The 19,809-nt window shown below is 40.2% G+C and overlaps 1 protein-coding gene across 1 annotated transcript in view; it reads right to left on the bottom strand.

Annotated features, from left to right (window-relative positions):
* The window catches only part of KALRN (kalirin RhoGEF kinase), a 599,751-nt gene that overhangs the window by 140,609 nt on the left and 439,333 nt on the right, over window positions 1-19,809 (bottom strand). Inside the window, exons 27-32 of the mRNA XM_044438481.1 lie at window positions 15,053-15,145; window positions 10,892-11,003; window positions 9,790-9,980; window positions 9,370-9,471; window positions 7,392-7,534; window positions 3,232-3,334 (exon numbers count right to left, since the gene is read on the bottom strand). Coding sequence (XP_044294416.1) covers window positions 3,232-3,334; window positions 7,392-7,534; window positions 9,370-9,471; window positions 9,790-9,980; window positions 10,892-11,003; window positions 15,053-15,145 — 744 coding nt within the window. The remainder of the gene's footprint in view (window positions 1-3,231; window positions 3,335-7,391; window positions 7,535-9,369; window positions 9,472-9,789; window positions 9,981-10,891; window positions 11,004-15,052; window positions 15,146-19,809) is intronic.

Raw genomic sequence — 19,809 nt, 5'->3', positions numbered from 1 at the left:
GCTCACAACCAATTTGGGTCACAACCAGAGTCCTGGAATGGATTAAGTTCGTGAGCCAAGGTACCACTGTATAATCAAGACCAAGGATCTCTCAATGATTAAGGTTTTTGGGGAGTGCGGAAAGTTGGAGAATCTTTCACTGTGACAGTATTTTGAAATCTCCAGACCTAAGATATAGTAAAACGCACCACATGATAACTGTGATACCAAGTTCCTTCTTTCTTGATTTGTTTGTGTTCCAAGAAGGGATCAGATGTAACTAATGTGACCCATAAAACCTGTGTTTGTAACAGAAGGGGGAGTTTCTCCTTGCTAAATGCTTTGGCACTTGTGATGCTGATCAAGGAGCTCTCTCTACAGTATTGTAGCACTGATAAAAGTCTGGATTATAACTTTCTCTTAATTGTACTGGAGTTTCTTTAAATTTTTTCCTTCCTTTTTCCTTCACCTGTTTGTTTTTTTATGGAAGAAATTTGTAGTGACTGGAATGAAAAAAAAATTCAAGTAGATAATGTGTAATAGAATGTACATTATATTATGAAACTATAGCATGAACAAAGGTTTCCTGAAAAACGTCCCAGATACACATGAGCAAGGCAGACGCAGTCTGAAAATATTAAGAGGGAATAACCAGCAAAGGGAGAGCAGTTGATGGTTACAGATTTAAATAAAATCAAGAAAATCAATACTAGTTCTATATGTTATGAATATATTTTTATTGGTGCTTTTCTGGAGGCATTAAACTGCAGAAGACAGCAGTTTTTCAAATATTTACCCAAACATAACCAAGTATACTATAAAACTGGCTGTGTCACTTAGATTCTTTTGTCCTTTAAAGTCATCAGTCCATAGCTTTTGCTACAAGATCATTGTGCTTTCCTAAAGTGGGAGGACCAAGGTGAGTGGAGGGGGAAAGCAGCTCCAGAGCCCTGACATGCACCATGGTCTGTCATGCCAGTCGTTGCAGGCTGCACTGCATGTCGAGTTTTGCAGGATGGTGTGTTGTATGATGCAAACCTACCCATGCTGTGCTTAATTTTTTTTATCAGACTTTCATGATAAATATAATGGTGGGGTTTAAATATTAGAAACAAAGTATCTTTTAAAACCCAGAAGTTCAGACTATTAATAAAGTTAAGCAGTTGTGCAACCATGTTCCCAATCCAGATAATTTATCTCTATTTAATAAAGCAAAACATGGCCTTCAAAGGGAAAAAGAAGCACAGCTAACTTTTGCGCTACATCTGAACCATGCTTGGCCCATCCCCATTGACCTTTGAGATATCTATGCAGGAAAACACCACTGCTACTCTATTAGCAGGAAAAGAAACCAGCTAAACCGGAATAAGCTCTCTTAAGGCAATTTGTTGATCTTAAGACTCCAATAAAAGTTATTCATTGAAGAAATACTCCTATTTCACAGACTGGGTCTCTCAGCAATACTGTTGTTAAGGCTATTTCCTCTGCTTCTGAAAGAAAATGTTGCCCAGCAGATCCTTTTAGAACTCCATTCCACAAACATGCCACACAAAACTCTAATTTTGGCAATTTAGGAAAAAAATCATCTCTGACTTATGGTGATCCTGTGAATGAAAGCCCTGCAAAATGTCCTTTCTGTGACACTCCTACTCAGCTGCTCTAAATTCAAGGCTATAGTTTCCTTTATGGAACCAATTCATCTCTTACTCCTTTTCTTCTTCTGCCTTCAACACATTATTACACTTTACTCAATTCAACTGCTTTAAAACTTTCCTCAAGGAAGCCACTACTTGGGTGGCTTGTTGCTATCAGATTGGCAGTGATTAATTTCCCCCGCCCATTCTTCCTCCTTATTTGCTATTCCTGGGTACAAGCAATACATGAACCAAAGAAAAGAAATTCTTGGAAAAGAAAGTCTTTTCAATTTATTCAGCAGCCACACCATTGCCAAGATCAACTCTTTTATCTTTACATATATAAAGGCGAGCGGCGTGTGGGGAGCCAAACGAGCTCCCACCAACCCTTCCTCAGGTTGGATGATATCAGAGGGTAGGCCATCATCACTGACGTTATCCAGTCCCTCACTGTACATGGGGTTTTCCTAGCTATGGATCAGAGATGACAGAGGGGTGTCCTCCCCGCACTTGTTGCTGGTGGGAAAGGGAGCTTGAACCTCTGAAGGTTGGAGGTTCCCTGTTCCCTGCACAGCACCCATGTAAACTCTTGGTGATCTTGACTAAACTGATTGGAGAATGACGTGCAATTCACACTGTCCATGTTGAGGCCTAGAGCTCCAAATTAAGAAGTTAGTTCAGCCTGGAGGCTTTATTTTATTTATTTAAGATATTTGTATGCCGTCCTTTGAGAGAGTTTCAGGATGGCTTACACAAATAAAATACCAATACATAATAGTATAACATAAATAAATTAATGACCACTCTGGCTGCAATTAAAATATGGTAATAAAATTCAATATTAAAACTTGTTAAAATATTGATTAAATAAAAAGGTCTTAACCTGGCGCCAAAAAACATACAATGACAGTGCCAGGTGGACCTCTCTGGGGAACACATTCCATAGCAGGGCGCCACCACAGAGAAAGCCTTCCTCCGGGTACTCTGTCTCCTAATATCTTTCACAGAGGGTTCCTGGAGAAGGGCTTCTGCTGCTGATCTCAGGGGGCGGGAGGGCAAATAGGGAAGAAGGCATTCCTTTAGGTACCCTGGTCCCAAGCCGTTTAGGGCTTTATAGGTAATAACCAGCACCATGAATTGAGCCCAGACTTCGATGGGAAGCCAATGGAGCTGATAGAGGACTGGGGTTATATGAGAATAACGCCCAGTCCCCAACAGCATCCTGGCAGCTCTGTTTTGCACCATCTGAAGTATCCGAACTGTCTTCAAGGGCAGCCCCACGTAAAGCGCGTTACAGAAATCCAACTGGGAAGTAACCAATGCCTGTGTTACTGTTGCTAGGCAATCTTCCTCCAGAAGATTATCTTTCCATAGATGCAGCAGTAGCACTTACAAACGATTTGAATTAAGTGCAATAGTGGAATTCACTGCTGGCATGTTAACAGCCTGCAATTATTAGGCTGAGATATTCATCCCAGGTAATATTACTAAACCCACGGTAGTTTAACCACTTCAGAAAAGAAATAACACCTCATTTTTGTTGCTCTGCATTACATTACAGATTTCAAATTCACTGAGCAAGAATTAGTGTTGCAACATTATCAAGAATAAATCCTACCTTGTCACTGTCTACTGTATTCTGAGAAGTCCTGGATGCAATTGAAATTGTGTCAGGTTGACTACTCCCATCTCCTTGGCTGTCAACATCTTCTCCTCCCTCTCTTTAGGGAAAGAAAAAGGAAATTTTGTCAATAGACTTGGTAACTGCTCAGTTAGTGCATGAAGAGCCAGTTGTTCAGCTGATCACCCATGCGTTGCAACTCAATCTGTAATTTAGAATGATGATGTCGTCTCTACCAGGAGGTTAGTACATAATCGCCATGTTTACTCTTTGAAATCGACTAGCCTAGGCTTATTTGGTGACAGCAACAGATCTTAAAATAGCTCTGTAATTAGTGTGGCAGGCCAGGGCCCTATTTGGCTTGGATTTCTCAATTAAACAAATCCAGCCACCTAAATTATAACCTTGCTGTTCTGCAAAACATGTCAATTGCTAAGGGTTATTTCTCAGTTCTCACATTTTACTGGTTTAAATTAGGAAGCCATAAACATCTTTAAGAAAATAAGTCTGAGTGTTGTATAAATTGCAAAATGGACTCACAAAATATACTCCATGTTTCAAATATGTTCTACCTTTCCCTTCAATTCTTTCCTGAATAAATTGCATTGCTCCACTATGATACATAAGTGAGAGGCATTAAAGTTGCACCTAAGATCTTCTAAGTACCACCATCACTAGCCCAGTGTGGTTCCTGTCACTGGTTTCTAAAGTAGGAGTGAGACTATGAGGGTATCTAGGGAAAGTCAGTGGGTGCATTTGCACATCATGCTGATGTGGTGTAAGAAGTGGATATGGATTCCTTGTGTTGAACAACCCACAGTGAGACAATCAAGCTCACTGTATGTTGTTGGCCCCATCCACTGCCTTGGTGCTCCTTCCGGTATCCCAGAGTCATTGCAGGAGGTATAAGCCATTCTCCTCTCCCTGCCGATACTGTGAGTGAACTTGGGCTCACTGTGGCTTTGTTTTCCTTTACTGTTTACATGGGGAGACCATGAAAGCTGATTTTCAAGCTGGATTTTGTGGACCCTGATTTTACAGCTACAAGTAATCTCTTCTAAATTCTCCAGCAGCACATTGGAAGGACTGCTGATGGCTTCCCAACTGAAAAACAAAGAGTTCCCTGAAATTTTCGCAAATATTATTACCTCTACTGGTGAATATTTGCAGCTGCACAAGTTCTGAGACGGAGTGCCTTGGACAAGCAATGTGCAGGTGGAAGACCTGTTGGTAAAGGTATCTTCCCTTGCATTGCTACTCAGAGGCAGCAGCTAAGCCCTTTCTCCCCATGTGACAGCAATCAACATGCAAAATGTCAGATGCAAGTGATCTTTAGCTGCAGAAAGGGTATTTTGGGGGATTCACATGCCTTTTGTAGCAGAATCATCTTTCCCCATGTTCAATTCCCACCAGGGCACATATTCTTAATTTTGTCCCAAGACTCTAGATGCTCAGGAAAGTCCAAAAGTGCATCCCACTCACTTTTTTTCTAGGGGAAAAATGTGTTTTAAAATCTTTGCTAATTAGCTGTTGAAATTCTGGGTTCTTTTAAAAATGGGTGTTTGAATAGGAAATGGATGGTTTTGGATTGTGACACACACACTCACTCACACACACACACACACACACACTCTCATATGGCCCAGTCCAATACCACCCAGTTCCTACTCTAAACCCATTTTTTTAAATGGGTGAGAGAATTTTGACAGCTAGCTCCCAAAGCACCTTTTCCCTTAAAAAAAACTGGGAGTACAAATTTGCACTTTTCCAAGAACCTAGGTGATGGGGATGTAGTGCAAAATGTGTACCTTATGGAAACTAAAGGGGAAAAGGAAAAAAAAAATAAAGTTTTTCAAAGGCATGAGTGATCCTGTGTTGAGAAAATCTTATTCTGGAAGGATGTACACTTGCTTTGCAGCATGATCCTCGTCTTTTTCCCCACTCTCCCCACTTAATTTCCACCTTGGTATTCATTTCACATGCTGTTCCAAACCTTGAGGAATGAAATAAGTGCAAAAGTACACCCTGACTTTTATGAGGGAAAAGGGGGTTTTGATAGCTAGCTGTCAAAAATCTGAGTCCCTTTACAAAGAGTGTTTACCAGGAACTGGAACTTTTGAACTTGTGTGTACACTGATATATGTCCCTGTCCAAAACCACCCATTTACCACTGAACTCCCACTTTTAAAGGACCCAGGATTTTGACAACTATCTGTCAAAGCTGTCAAAACCCTTTTTCATTAAAAAGGGAGGGGAGTTCATTTTGCACTTTTCTGAACACCTAGAATTGCTGGGCAAGCATGGGCAGCCCCTCCAAGAAACCTCTGGAGCACTTTAAAGGGACTTCTTGCAGCTGTCACAAGTGGGACTGCTTGATAAACATCTTTTGCAAGTCCCCGCTTCCACCCAAAAAGAGGTTTTAAATGGGAAAATATGCAACTAGTCCAAAATAACTTGCAGTAATGCTGGCAGGGTGGTGGGAGCCTTGGTTCTTCCAAGGTGTTCCCTGGGATTCCTGTGGGAGGACAAAGTGGGAAGAAGGGTGCCAACAACCCACGCTGAGCCCAGTCAACTATCAGGACTCATTGTGGGCAGTTTACATGGCGGCAAATCCATTGTGGCTTATTTTTGGCATGACATATGAATGTGCTTAATCAGTGTTTCTTATTACAACAAAGTTACCCCATCCAAGAAAGACTATGTTCTGCACTAAACCTAGTATGTCTAAGCTTCGATTTATTCTGCAGTCAACTCTATTTTCTAGTTTAAAACCAAAATTATACAACAGTGTGTGTTTTTAAATCTCCTTGGTCTTACAGTGCAAATATCTATTTTAGTCAGCTATAAAATAGCATGACTCATGTATTCATAGTGTAATTTTTGAGCCAGAAGTCTGTTTATTATTAGACATTTATCATTTACCATATTTAAACGAATATAAGAGACTCAGTATAGTGTAATGTGGTGTAGTGTAGTGACTAGAGTGTACGACTAAGAACTGGGAGATCCAGGTTCTAGTCCCACTCAGTCCCAAAGCTCACTAGGTGACATTGGCCAGTCAATCACTCTCAGCCTAACCTACCTCACAGGGTTGTTGTGAGGATAAGATGGAGAGGAGGAGGAGGATTATGTTAGCCATGCTGAGTTCCTTCCAGAAAAAGGAAGGATGTAAATAAATAAATAAATACCTAGGCAATGTGTCTAAATTTAATTTATACATCTCATGCTCTGAAGAAATATTATACATAATACCTTGGTGTAAAAGCAAGCTAATTCTAGCTTTATATATGAAAATAATTCCTAGGCATATTTCTTGGTCATAATGGCTACCTGAAAGAGGCACAGGATTATTCCCATATTACCTTCTACATTTCCTACTGGCCTCCTTTTTCATACAAGCAGTGCAGGGGGGCTGATTTCTGCCTTCTTTCATCTTTTTACTTTTATTTCCTTCAAAGAAATTTGAGAAATTACTGCTTATGGAAAATAGAAGATCTATCCTTTCCGATTGAGGGTCATTTTACTAGTAGTTAAGCAAAGCATCTCCTTCTCTTCTCTTCTCTTCTCTTCTTGTTTATTTATATTAAACAATGGCATATTACACTTTGGGCTGATGTAGCCAATATACTTCTATACATTTTGGTCTTCCTTTATTCTCTATATGAATAGACTGCCTAAGATCCTTTGGGTTATAATCAAGCAGCAAACCCACTGCCATTCTCATGGAATTTGAAATTAAACAATTTAAAAGGTGGACAACTGATAATGGAGGAAACAAAATTTGATGTGGATAGCAGGTACAGATACAATGACCTGGCTTTGAGGGGAAAAAAAAGATGAATGATAGTTGGCCAAGGCATTCTCACCCGTCTGGCTGCTGGAATTCCTTCCTACTGCCTTTTTAGTTCTGGGTTGAAAACTAGAGTAGAAGCATTGCTCAGGAATGCAGTATTAGAGGGCTAGATTTGGTCTACAGGTTGCCTGATTCTATTCCCTGCAGGAGAGATTTATTGCACTATTGATAGTCAAAGATGCAGTTATTCACACAGTTTCTACATTGCTGATTAATCTGTACAAATCCAACATGTAGCAGAACAATTACTTTAAGTAAAGCATGCATTGAAAAGGTTGCTGTTGTTAGCAATTACGAAGATTACCTTTTACTGTTGTTTCTTTGCTTTGCTGGAGTCTTGGGGAGTTGTATTGGCTCTTTCAAAGCTCCTTTTAAGTGTATAATCCTTTCCTGTATGACTTCCCGAATATTTTTTATCCATTCCTGCTTTGTTTCAATATTGGAAGCCTACACATTTCAACAGAGCAATCAGAAGTCAAAATTATGATGTTTCTCAAGTATGGGCCACTGCTTTATAATGCTGTATTGCCATTCTGTCCACTCCTTTGTCTGCATTATACTACTATCTGCCAGCAAAAGTTTGTGCCAAATGTGCAAGGCAGAGAAGTGTTGGATAAATATATATAGTACACAAAATAAAATATGCCTACAGGTGGAAAACTAAATGTTGTTCCATTAGTAGGATTTCCTAAGCAAACATCCACAAGGTCCTTGTTAAAGTAAAATTAATCAGCAAAAATGACTGGTTGCTTAGGTGAAAGGAAAATCACTGGAGTCAAAAGTTCTAGTGGCTCTGGGCAGTAGTTGAGAAAGCGATGATTATCAAAGATCTTTTCACAAACCATCTTATCTTCTGCTATAAGCACTAAATTGTAAATGTGTGCATTGCTTCATCCCATGTCGACATTGCAGACAACTCCGATTTAGACTGGCAATAGATATGTACCTCTATGGGGTGGGTGGACCCACTGTGATGGTCCATCTCAGATGGAATCTGGGAAATTTATGTAAGCATATGAGTGCTCCAGTCAAACAGGGAGAAGAAGCAGACTGCTGACATAATCAGCCCACAGCCTCTGCCCTTGCTCAGTTAGCATCGTCATTCTCCAAGGAGCTGCAGGCTAATAAAGAGGTAACAGAACAGCAGGAATGCAGGTTGGTGCAAGGAACCAAACACAAGTGAGAGCACATTATTGTGCCTTGTTTGTGGCAACAATGGAAGCAAAGTAATTTTAATTTTTAAAAATGTGAATTTTTAATCACAATGTCTCAAATAGCCATCTAGTAGAGCCTTTTTGGTGATGAATCTCCTCCCTATTGAAGCTTGACTGGTTCTGACACGGTTATCATTTTAGCACCAGGCCAAAATATACTTAAATGTTCAGACATTTTAAAGTATTATGCTGGATTTGATCAGTTTTATTTGCTATTTTTTATGTTTTCAATTTGTTTTCATTGCTGTTTTCTATTTTTCTTGTACCAGTATTATAACATGAAATATTTTGGCTTTATACTTCAACCTAACATCCTAGAATGAATGTTAGGTTGAATATGTTAGATAAATACATTAAAAGCTAAATAAAATAGTTTGGACCTCATGAAGTTGGTGCTGTACTGTTACTAATCTGTATCTCATTGTCTGTTTGTTGAAGTGCTCCTGTATTAGAAAACCGTGAGGGTTTGAGACACCTGCCTTCCCGCAATACTATTAGGGCATAGTTTAATTATCCATCAGCCTCCTAGATTTTCTATGTTTAATTACTGCATATTGCACAACCGAACAAAACATGGGTTAGATGTAGGAACACGACATGGTCAGAGCTGAGCCAGTAGCTACTATTATGTGCCATAAGCGGGGCGGGGGGGGGGGCACTTTGCTAGGAGGAGAAAGCAAACTGTCAGAGTCCTGGTGTGCACAAAGCTTGGGTCATATGTTATTTTTACCTCTCTCTCCCTCTTTATCTCTAAATCTCACATGGGTACAATTACCCAGGTGAAAGTCAAAGTCCAGCTCTGCTACTTGAATCCACCTCTGCAACTATATTATCATAAATCAAACACCATCAGTGGATTGTATCTACCACCTGTTCAAGTATAGGACTGCTAAGAGGCTACAGTCAAAAGAACTGAACTGTGTTGATAAAGCACGAAACCTTGAAATTCTTCTTTGAAACAAGATCCACCAGCCACCTGCTTTATAATGTACCACAGAGCGTGACTTTGTCTAACACTTCCAGGTTGCACAATGAACCAAGGCACAGGCATCGACTCCAGAGACTCACTTTAAGCACAGTTTTGTTATCGGAAGAGGGAGTCCGACCAGACCACAAGGCAAATTTGCAGGGATCTCCTTCCACGTGTTCCGTCACTCCCAGCTCTGAGGTCTGTTAGGAAGAATAGTTATTTGGAAATTATATCTTCAAGACATAATAACCGAGGCTAGGAAGGAGCTCACATCTAATGTCTTACTGCACCTGAATGTGAATTGCTAAAACGAGTAGCAATCGCTTTTATAGGTGCCCTGTGTACTTTATTCCCAGGCAAAATAGCATTAAAGCTAGTTCTCATGGCATTTGACCAAATGGCTCCACATTGTACACTTCTTCCAAATTTTGTACAAAAACATAGAAAACTTAATTTTAATTTTAATATAATTAGCAAAGATCCCTAATCAAATAAAATGTTCATCTTAGCAGACATACCAGTAATTTATTCTTGTAAACATATTTAGTGTGTCCTGCAGAATCTTTGATCTCTTTGCTGAAAACAAGAGAAATTTCAAAGAGAAACAAGTGCCTCTCGCGGCCCTTCCGGATGAGAGACTTGGGATCCCATACTTGGAAGGAATCCTGAAGAATCAGTTCTCCTTGAACATCCAAATTTTCATCAAAACCTACAGACAAAAAATTTGGACCAAATGAAAACAAATGATCACTTATGAAATTCATTTGAGACACCAATAAGATCAAAATTGAGAATTACCAAAAGAAAGGACATATGTGTATAACTGTTATTCCATAAATACCATAAAATTCTTTACTAGACTGAGTTTGTACCTGACGTCTTTTCCAGATCAAGCTTGATCCTATCTGTTCTTTGACCATATAAGCTCACTTTTCCTCTCATCTAGGTTTGGAGGAAAGAGGCCATAGCTTAGTAGCAAGGCAGAGTTTGCATGCAAAAAGGTCCAGGTGTGATCCCTGGGTTCTTCAGGTCCATCCCTGGGAAATGGCCCTGTTTGAAGCACCTGGAGGAGCTGCTGACAGTAATGAAGGGATATGGCTATGCACCCAGAACTTTCAAAATTCCCAAAAGCAAAGACCCTTTGGCTGTCTTCCTACTGTAATACAAAACCACTGTAAACAAAACGAGGCCCACAAAATATGTCATGCACCACGTGGGGAGGGAAACAGTAAAGTCATGACACTAGAGCAATTAGGTACTGATTAGGTACTAGCCTGACAATTTCAAACTGGTGTGTGTATGAGAGTGAGCAGGCACACATAGCCCTGACAAACATGGCACAGCTTAGTTTGCTTTTGCAATAAGACACAGGAATCTTCATAGAGAGTCAATAACACCAAGTACTTTCAAAAACAAAAACACCCCCCCCCCGCCATGTAACTACAAATACTCTTATCCAAGCAAAGTAACAATGAGCTTTCTTTAGCCCACTGTGATATGTAAGCCGCCCCGAGGCTTCGGCAAATGGGGCGGCATAAAAATGTTTTAATAAATAAAAATAAATAAATAAATATGGTGATGTAAGACACAGACTTCTCTGAGCTGTGCAAGAGTGCTCACCTTCCAGCATGCTGACATGCATGGCATCATTGGCTTTCTTAGGGACACTGAGCATTACTTCCAAACCATCCTTGAGTTCCCCCTTTCCTTCTTCACAGCATGTTAAAAGTTCCTGAGGAAATACATAAAACAAAACTGAGCTGCAGATAAAATTGTGTCCTTTTGCTTGTAGCCAATTCAGAACATTAGGGTGCTGAACGTTTAGACATAAAAGGCCTAGAACTCCCACGTGGAAGCCCCAGAATGCATCAGGTGGGAGCACTAAGTGTTTTGAGGCTATTTTCTATATCTATGTGCTGAGGTTTGCACCCTTAATCAGAGAGCCTGAGTATGTGTGTTGTGTTAGTGATAAATGATTTCACTATAAAATCAATAACAAGCACTCGCTCCCAATGTTACTGAATGTTAAACATCAATCCTTGGTTGGGAAAAATATGTACACAAGTTCACATATATTCTATACATGACTTTATGCATGTTGTTATAAAATACTTCCAAATACCAACTGAATACAATGCTTGAGCTTCTTGAATACAGTGGTACCTTGGCTCACGAACATGATCCATTCCAGGACTCTGGTTGTGACCCAAACTGGTCATGAGCCAAGTTAAATTTCCCCATAAGGTTCAATGTAAATAAGGTTAATCCGTTCTGTAACCATTTTTTAAATCAGAAAAATGTGAAGCAAAGTGACAACAACAAAGATCGAGGCCATCTCCTCTCCACTTCCTGAGCACAAGCGTGGCCATCTCCCCGCCCCCCCGCAGCATGACCGAGATCGCGCCTGTCATCCCTGCACGTGCCTGTCATCCCTGCATGCGCCCGTCATCCCAGCGCGCTGGGGGGTGGGGGGGAGACAGGCATGATCATGGGTGCACTGGGGGATGGAGAGATGGACGCAAACAGTGCGCTGGGGGTGGGGAGATGGCCGCAATTGCAGTTCCATTCGTGCAGGGAAGGTGTGCCTGGTCAGAGGCGCGCTCCTGCAGGAAAGACAGGCAGAATGTCGGCCATCTCCCCCATGGCTCTGTTTTGCTGCTCCCGTCTTTCCTGCAGGAAAGAAATGGCTGCAATCTTGGTCGCCACCCAAAGCGGTGTTCGTGACCCAAGTCAAAATTTTTCAGAAATTTTTGTTCGTGACCCAATTTGTTTGTGAACCAAGGCATTCATGAGCCGAGTACCACTGTACTAAGCATTCCAGGTCTCAGCCAGTTCTTCTTCCCACTGTAACGAAACCACCTATGCTCCATCCAATTCTTAAGCAAGTAATCTATCATTTACAGTGTATGCATGGGCTAGATAATGGAGATGAGACACTTGAAGGATCCTCATGGTACTGCATTAGGAGTCAAGCTCTGGTGGCTCCATTCTTCACATGATGGAGAGAGTGAAGTCACACTGGCAAGCCCCACCCACTCCCACATTTTCCTTGCCCCTGGTTTGCAGCAGTCCATGAACTGAAAGAGAAACTTCTCAAAATCTTTCTTTTCCTCTATACACTGAGATCCTCTGTGCAGTTTAGAATTCTATATACTCAGGACCCTGCTTCACCCATGGAGTCTCCTCTATGAGCAGAAGAGTATCCCTGCTTCAGAAGTTCATCCCTTCAGTTCAGGAAAGGCTGCAAATAAGAGGAAGATGACGTGCCAGAGGGGTTTTGGTTTGCCAGTGCTCCCTTTCTTTCCTCCACATGATTTTAATTTTAAGAGAATGTTCTAATAAATCTATAGTTTGTGATAGTTCTGTGAAAAATGGACCATGGAGGCTCAAGTGTTTGATTTTTATTCATTTTCAGCAAAGGAAAGGCCTAAATCCTTATATAGTACATACTGAAAATACTATGAATTAACCTAACAAAACTGAAATTTTCAATGCACCTCCTGGCCAAAGTATCTATTGATTAATCCTACATCTTTTGGCATTACTGAGATGAAGCAGTATTTGAATGAGCTGTTCCAATATAAATAATATCTGACTACCAAGGTGGATGCCCACATCAAGTCAGATTATATGTGCAATGAAGGGCAGAGCAAAGTCAGTTGGATCTGGACAGAATCAGCAGTCTGGGTTTTCTAAGGTGCTGACATTTGTACTGGCTTGGTTTGGATGGCCCTGGAGAAAAGAGGCCATGGTAGGCATGCAACACATGACTTGCCAGTAAGACGGGCTGAAGGTTTCCTCTTCAAACTTCCCCAGAACCTTACAATGAACCATGGATTGTTGGGTGGTTTCAAAGCCACCCCCACTATGCATCTTTCCAGGTTTGGATGACACAGTAAGTCATGCACAAATCATGCTAGGCAGGGGAAAGAAGCAACCATGTCATCTTTTCCTCATGATCATACAATGCTTGCCAAGTCTGTGCATTTTCTTATACCTGTGATTCTATAATTGCTGCTCAACCTGTATGATTTGCTAGTTCTATTCCAAAGGCGGGGGGCAGGGGAGGCGGGGGGACTTTGCAGGACTGTTTGGAATTTCCCAAGGAAGGGAAGTGTGAAACATCTTTCAATCAAGACTGCTTTTTGATGTCACATTTAATCCCAGAGCAAAGCAAGAAGTGCAGTGTGCATTTCCAGTGAATGGAGATAGTAAAATGCACATTAATTTATGGTCACTGCTCAAATGACTGCTTAATCTGTTGATATTGTCATGACAGTATTCCATAAAAGATATTTCCAATTAAATATGAATTCCTAGGATGCAAGGGCAGTTCAAGACCACAAGACAAGACAACAGGAATAGCTACATATTTTCAAAAGGTGATTATCTAGTTATTTTTCATGATAGCACAATAGTGACAGGAAGTTTGGTATAAAAGAAATCAAAAGCATACATGCTGCTAGTAATCAACATCTGGCGGAAGGAAAATAGCAATACAGCTGGATATTTGTAACAGCACTTAGTACTTGACAATGAGAATCCTACCTGTCCATACCTGGCAAAATGTATCTTTATCTAATACACATATATAATTTCATTTCTACTACTGCTAAAATAATAAAAGAAACAAGATCCATTTAAATGACTGTGATTGACAAAATCACAGCATTAAAATATTTCACATTCATTTCAGTGGGGTTTGTGCTGGAAGACAGACTGTTCCTATAACTAGTCCCCTGTCACCAGCTCCTCAAAATAAGTTGTGGATCCTTTACAATTACATAGACCACTAACTAAAAAACAGAAAACAGTTTGCTACAGACCTTATATTGTTTATGGGGGAAACAAACAAGCACACAGAAATAATCAATACGAGTCAGGATCAAATTATGTGAACTCTGTTTGCTCTTTTCTATTGGGTCAGGAACAAATGTACTCTTGGCTTCAGCTACTGGGCTGCATATACATGTAATTCAATCAATCAATCCCAGTCAATCACCTCCCCTCCCTTCTAGCATAGCTGCCTCCCTTCCATTCTGATGTTCCCAGCCATCCACACTAGGGCATAACAGTTGACTATTTAATTATTGTTCATGTCTTTTTATTAATAATATTTATATTAAAATAATATCAACATTAAAATATTAGTTACAATATTTAGATATAACTTATACATGCAATCTAATAATGTGTGAAGTTCAGACTGTGCTGTCTGTTCCTGTGTTTTATCTGGGAAATCCAATGGTAACAATGGCCTTTGCATGCTGGAATGTAGAAGGAGAGGCCTGTCTGGACACCATTTCTCTGCATGACTGGCTGGTGGCAGCTGAGGAAGGACAGGGTGAGAGGGAAGTCATGATCCGGTTTTGGTATGGTAAGCAGACTTACAGGCCACCTAGGATTGAGATTGTCTGATTCATCCCCACAGTTTTCCTATATACTTCAAAGCAATGCTTAAATATTATGTTGGAATAATATGATTTGTTATCTCATACATATTGCCTCCTTAGCACTCATGTATAAGTGACTTATTTAAATGTTATTTGGTACCAACTGTATGATGGGCACTGTACTCAGAACACAGGAATATCCAGAGGCCTTCTAGCTGGAGTCAGGCAGATGTGGTAAAAGGGAGGAGGAAGGCCAGGGAGAAGGATCAAAGTAGGGGACGATGCTCTAATGGTCCAGGTAATGCTTCCTTGTAGAGGTTAGTATGCACACAACTAAATAAATGCATATATAAAAACCATAAGCACAATAACACATCACTGATGTTACCTTCAATAAAAGTTGATACTTGGTAATCCTCTGGACAGGCTTGATTAAGTAGGAGGAAATGGAGTTGGCCAGCCCATGTCTTTGTTGAATTTCCTGTAAAAAAGTAAAAAAACTAAATAGAACCAAAATATAGTTAAATATATATATGCAGAATGCAACAAAAATGTTCCTAGGCTCTTAGTCAGTTTCAAAATTAGCCACATATAATCAATTTTAGCTGCAAACTACCTGAGCTAACCAATTCTTTGGACCCAATAATTATTATGTGGTTTCTTGAAGAACAACAGTAAACCACAGTGAAATTTTGTAATCTCCCTGTGGTCATTTCTAGAGAAGTGCTCTTTGAAACTGTGCCAGTTAAGGCTTTGCCCAGAAAATAATAAATGGTTTGCTTTAAGTAGATATTTACTCCCATAAATATGACTTTTTCCTGATTTATGGAGATTTAAATTAGATATTTACCATTAAAGCCTAGGTAAATTTTATGTCTGGGATGGTACAAACCCTTATACATTTGACACTTAGATTGCTTAATAACATACAGGACACCTTTGGGTACTGTTTATTCAGTCTGAGTGTAATCCAAGCCCATTACAATCCATGGGACAGAATATGGACCACATCCTTTTTGTACAGCAAACAGAGGGAGCCAACTAAATTCTCATCACAATCCCAGGCATAAGAAACTTCTTCAACTTGCTCTTTGAACTCAAAACGTCTATACACTGGAGTGCAATGACAAGTGTCAAAATCTGCAAAATGAAAATGGCAATATATTGGCTGATTTTGGCAGAAAAGTGTGGAAAGGCTCGTTATGGCATAAAAAAACTGTAACTCCTGATGCCCCCAGTTTAGTCAAACCATACCCTCTTCTAAAGGAGTTGCTAAAGGGCCAATGTAAAGGGTAAGGGGACTCAGGCCTCCTCTGGCATCCTTGAAATCTGAGTAGTAGTGTTGGCACCCAACAGAGTGTCACTAGCGATAGGAATGTCCTTTCCATGAGAGACAGGTGAGTGAGGCCCATGATGCTAGGGAGGAATGAAAGTGGCTGTGAATCTCTGCACTTCCTCTGTTCCATGAAGAGCAGTGAGAAACACAGCATGAAGAAGGATGGCTTCATCTAGCAGAATTCTCTCGTCTTACTCTAAAGGTTGGTGTGGATGTAGTAAGCACAAACAGAAGCTCTCCTCACAGGAAAGGGGTGAATCTACTGCTGCATGGTTCCTGGGAAAATTAGGAAATATTTATTTATTGAAAACTTTTCTACCCCTGTCCACGACTGACGTCCCAGGATGGCTTACAATAAAGAAGAACTAGCAGGGCCATCGCAAAAATCTATCGGAGTGATGGGATACATACTGAGTGAAGCTGCTCTGCAGTGTTCCCAGGTAATGGCTAATGGCTAAAACAGTAGAAAGATTCACTGATTCTGCCCCATGACTAATTTCAATTTGCACAGTCAGTTTAGGCTGCTAAAATAATATACAAGTAACTCAGAAATTGTGAAGATCTTATACACAGCTGCCCCCTACGTTTACTTTTTACTCTATACAATGTTGGGAAGACTCAGTTGGTCACAGACTCCTAGAGCACATACCCTGCATGGCATATCCAATGAACACACTGGTTTTCACATATATCCTACTGCAAAGTACACAAGTGTCCTTATCCATGATATGCTTTAGCTCAGTCCTCCTTATAACTATGTGAAGGTGACTGATATCATTCTCAGTCGTTTGTCTAAGGTCACCCAGGAAACTCATCACTCAGCTGAGTATTTGAATGAGAGACTGTCATTTCTTAGCATAATCTCTTAATTGCTATGCTACCTGAAGTCCAGGTTCCTCCCACAAAGAACTGTATAACAAGTAGAGTGTCTATAATTAGTCCAGGTTCCCCTCTGCTTTTTGCCTGGGTTGCACAGAAGGATGGGATACTACCGCATTTGCCTATGCAAAGAAGCCACAATCTACTCTTACATGCATGGGTTGTGAAGTGCACAATTGTGCTGCATGCTGAATAGCTTGTACCTCTGGGGAGCAGAGCAGAAAAACAATATGAACTGCGTCAAGGATCCTGGATTTCAGGAGGGCAGAACAGAGTCAGAGTGCAGTGCTGTTCTTTCCACTACCATCCTTAGCCTGTAACCCACAACCTGTAATGAGATACCCACGCTGCACCAAGATTCACACAGAACAGGCTCTGCCCTTCACTGCTTAGCTACTGGAAGCACTGAAGGCTTCCTGCTGCCTCCTCACAGGTAATTATTTCTGGTATAGCCACAGTAAAACAGGAGGTTCGTTAAACACAAATCCCCGAAGCCTGGACTCAGGGGCTTTCCAATCATTTTAGCACATGGAGAGCTCTACTTCTGGTAGTAGACTTGTCTGTGGCCTTTGTCTTATGCAGTCTTGTTATTATGGACTGTGGGTGAGGGATACCTAAGAATTTTAGTGCTCTTTTATGCTACTCTCAGCTTGTACTTGAAAAAAAGCATTTTCTGTTCAAAATATAAGGCCAAAGTCAAGAAATAGTCTGCTAATGCCCTACAGCACCTAATTTCTACCATGTTATTTTCTAGACCTGATTTTCTGCTGCCCTGGCTTTGTAGGGCACACCTGAAGAGGTGCCAAACCAAGCCAGGAACATTTTGCAATCTCTTTGCATAGGCAAATGAACATATTAACAGCTAGGTCAAACTACAGCTCAAGCCATAAGAAATTTAACTGTCAGAAGTACAGAGGAAGCTAGCCTCTTTTCTTCCATTTTTGTTTTGTTTTGGAAAAAGCATTTACAACCCTATCAGCTTTTTTTTAAAAAAACACACAGCATCCTTTTGAAAAATCAGAATTGGTCTTAAACATCAGCTTTTGGTATTAGGCAATATCAAAAGGTTTCCAAGCAGGGTAACACAGCTGGACTGTAAAAGCTTAGCCTGGCAAATGTTTTTAAATCTGTGTCAACACCCTACTAAACATGTAAATCTGCTGAAATGTTAGATTCCTTCTCTAAACCTTTTAGTAGGCTTGAATGCCACCTGCTGGTTACTGTATTTAACCATCATCCATATTTTCACAAAAAGGACAGGGATAATCCTGAAAGAGACTCCTAAGAGACCTTGCTCAATTAATTAATAATACAGTCGCTTCATTTTTTTTTCTTTTGTAAGTCATTTCAAAGGTTCCAAGCACTGAACTGAAAAGAAAAAATGTAATCAATGGCAGGTAAAATGCTTTAGCACTGCACTAGGTAGAAAGACTATCAAGGGATGATATTTCCAACAAAGGACCCCCATTTTAGGATTAGATAAATTATTATGCAAAACAGAGCAGAGATACCACCAAACTAGATTACTACATGTAATGCAAGTAGGTAAGAGTTGATCTGTACAGGAAGAGAGAAAATCTTGCTTCCAGATTTGGCTTTCTGAATACCTCCCATAGCTCAACCAGAAATAACAGCAGTTTAATGCTCACATGCCCAAAGGGACAAACAGAAGCACAACAGGAAGAATGTTCAATAGCTAAATATTGCTGAGAGAAAGAGTTAAGCCTCCTTTCTTAGCACCTTATTTCCCAAACTGAAATGTGCTCCTTGTAGTTACTATCTGCTTTAGAAAAGGGGAAGTCAAACTCCAATATCTTATCCAGTTTGGTCCTACAATAGTTGCAATTTAAGAATAATAGTGTGTTTGGGTGGTTTTGTTTGGGAAATGTAAATAAAATCTTCTCATATTTTAGGTAACTGTGAGTCTTAGTATAAATGCAAATATTTTAAAAGAAGGTCCAAGTTGGTGCCGTTCAAACATGAAATTTCTCGCTGAATTTAGGTTTATAACTGAATGTACATTTCATTAATTACTGGTATGAAAATAGGTCTGAATTCAAAGAGCTGCACAGGAAAGTACAAGCATATTATTGCTTCTTAGATCTAGTAAAAGCAACTTTTTACTCTGAGGGGCATTGTGCTTTAAACCTATTTAGAAAGTAAAACTTATCTCAGTTCAGGTGCAAACTCATAAAAATTCTCTCAGCCCTTTGAGCAAAGGGAACAAAGGCACAATAGCTTATTATTCTAACCTGAACTTAACAAACACACATTGTATGAGGCAAACTCTATGTATTAGAAAGCAGGTAAGTGCAGCTTAAACAGTTAAAAAAAAAAACAGAAGCAGAGTGGTGCTTGTTTGTTTTGCTATAGACAGTAAAGAGAGAATGATTCAACTATTCAGAATGCTTTTAGCCTGTCACTTTACCAAGGCTTTGCCTTCCAGATTCTTTGCAGGATTAAAATTGGTTGCTTTGCACGTGTTTTTCCCCCTCCACTTTTCTGTATGTTCCATGGCACAACCACAAAGTGGTGTCGGAGCATAGTGGAATTACAAAAATTCATGAACTTCTCCTTTTGGTTCATTTTGCTATTTCCACAGAATACTAAACTTTTCTCATTCCAATCATAATAAAAAAGCTGCAGAAATGCTTGGAAAGCATGGCATTGTCACCAGGAGAGGACAATGTTGTGTAAAGCACCTGTAAAGAACAATCCGTGAGGAATTACAAGTGCACAGTGGATGCCTTCTAGCTGCTTCCAGGACTGCTGCTACAGTGGATACAGCTCAGATGCTCTTCTGATGAGAAAAAATCCTCTATATCGTTATGTGAGTATTTTTGCACTAGGGCTGAGAGAGCCCTGGTGCCTGCGCTCATTCTCCCCTTGCACCCACTAAAAGAATTAAATCCAGTGTCATAGCACTGAAG

This window comes from Varanus komodoensis, unplaced genomic scaffold (genome assembly GCF_004798865.1).
Source record: "Varanus komodoensis strain SLA01 unplaced genomic scaffold, ASM479886v1 scaffold32, whole genome shotgun sequence".
NCBI classification, from domain to species: domain Eukaryota; kingdom Metazoa; phylum Chordata; class Lepidosauria; order Squamata; family Varanidae; genus Varanus; species Varanus komodoensis.
Note: the sequence above shows the minus strand (reverse complement) of the source record. Positions and strands in the feature narration are given on the sequence as shown.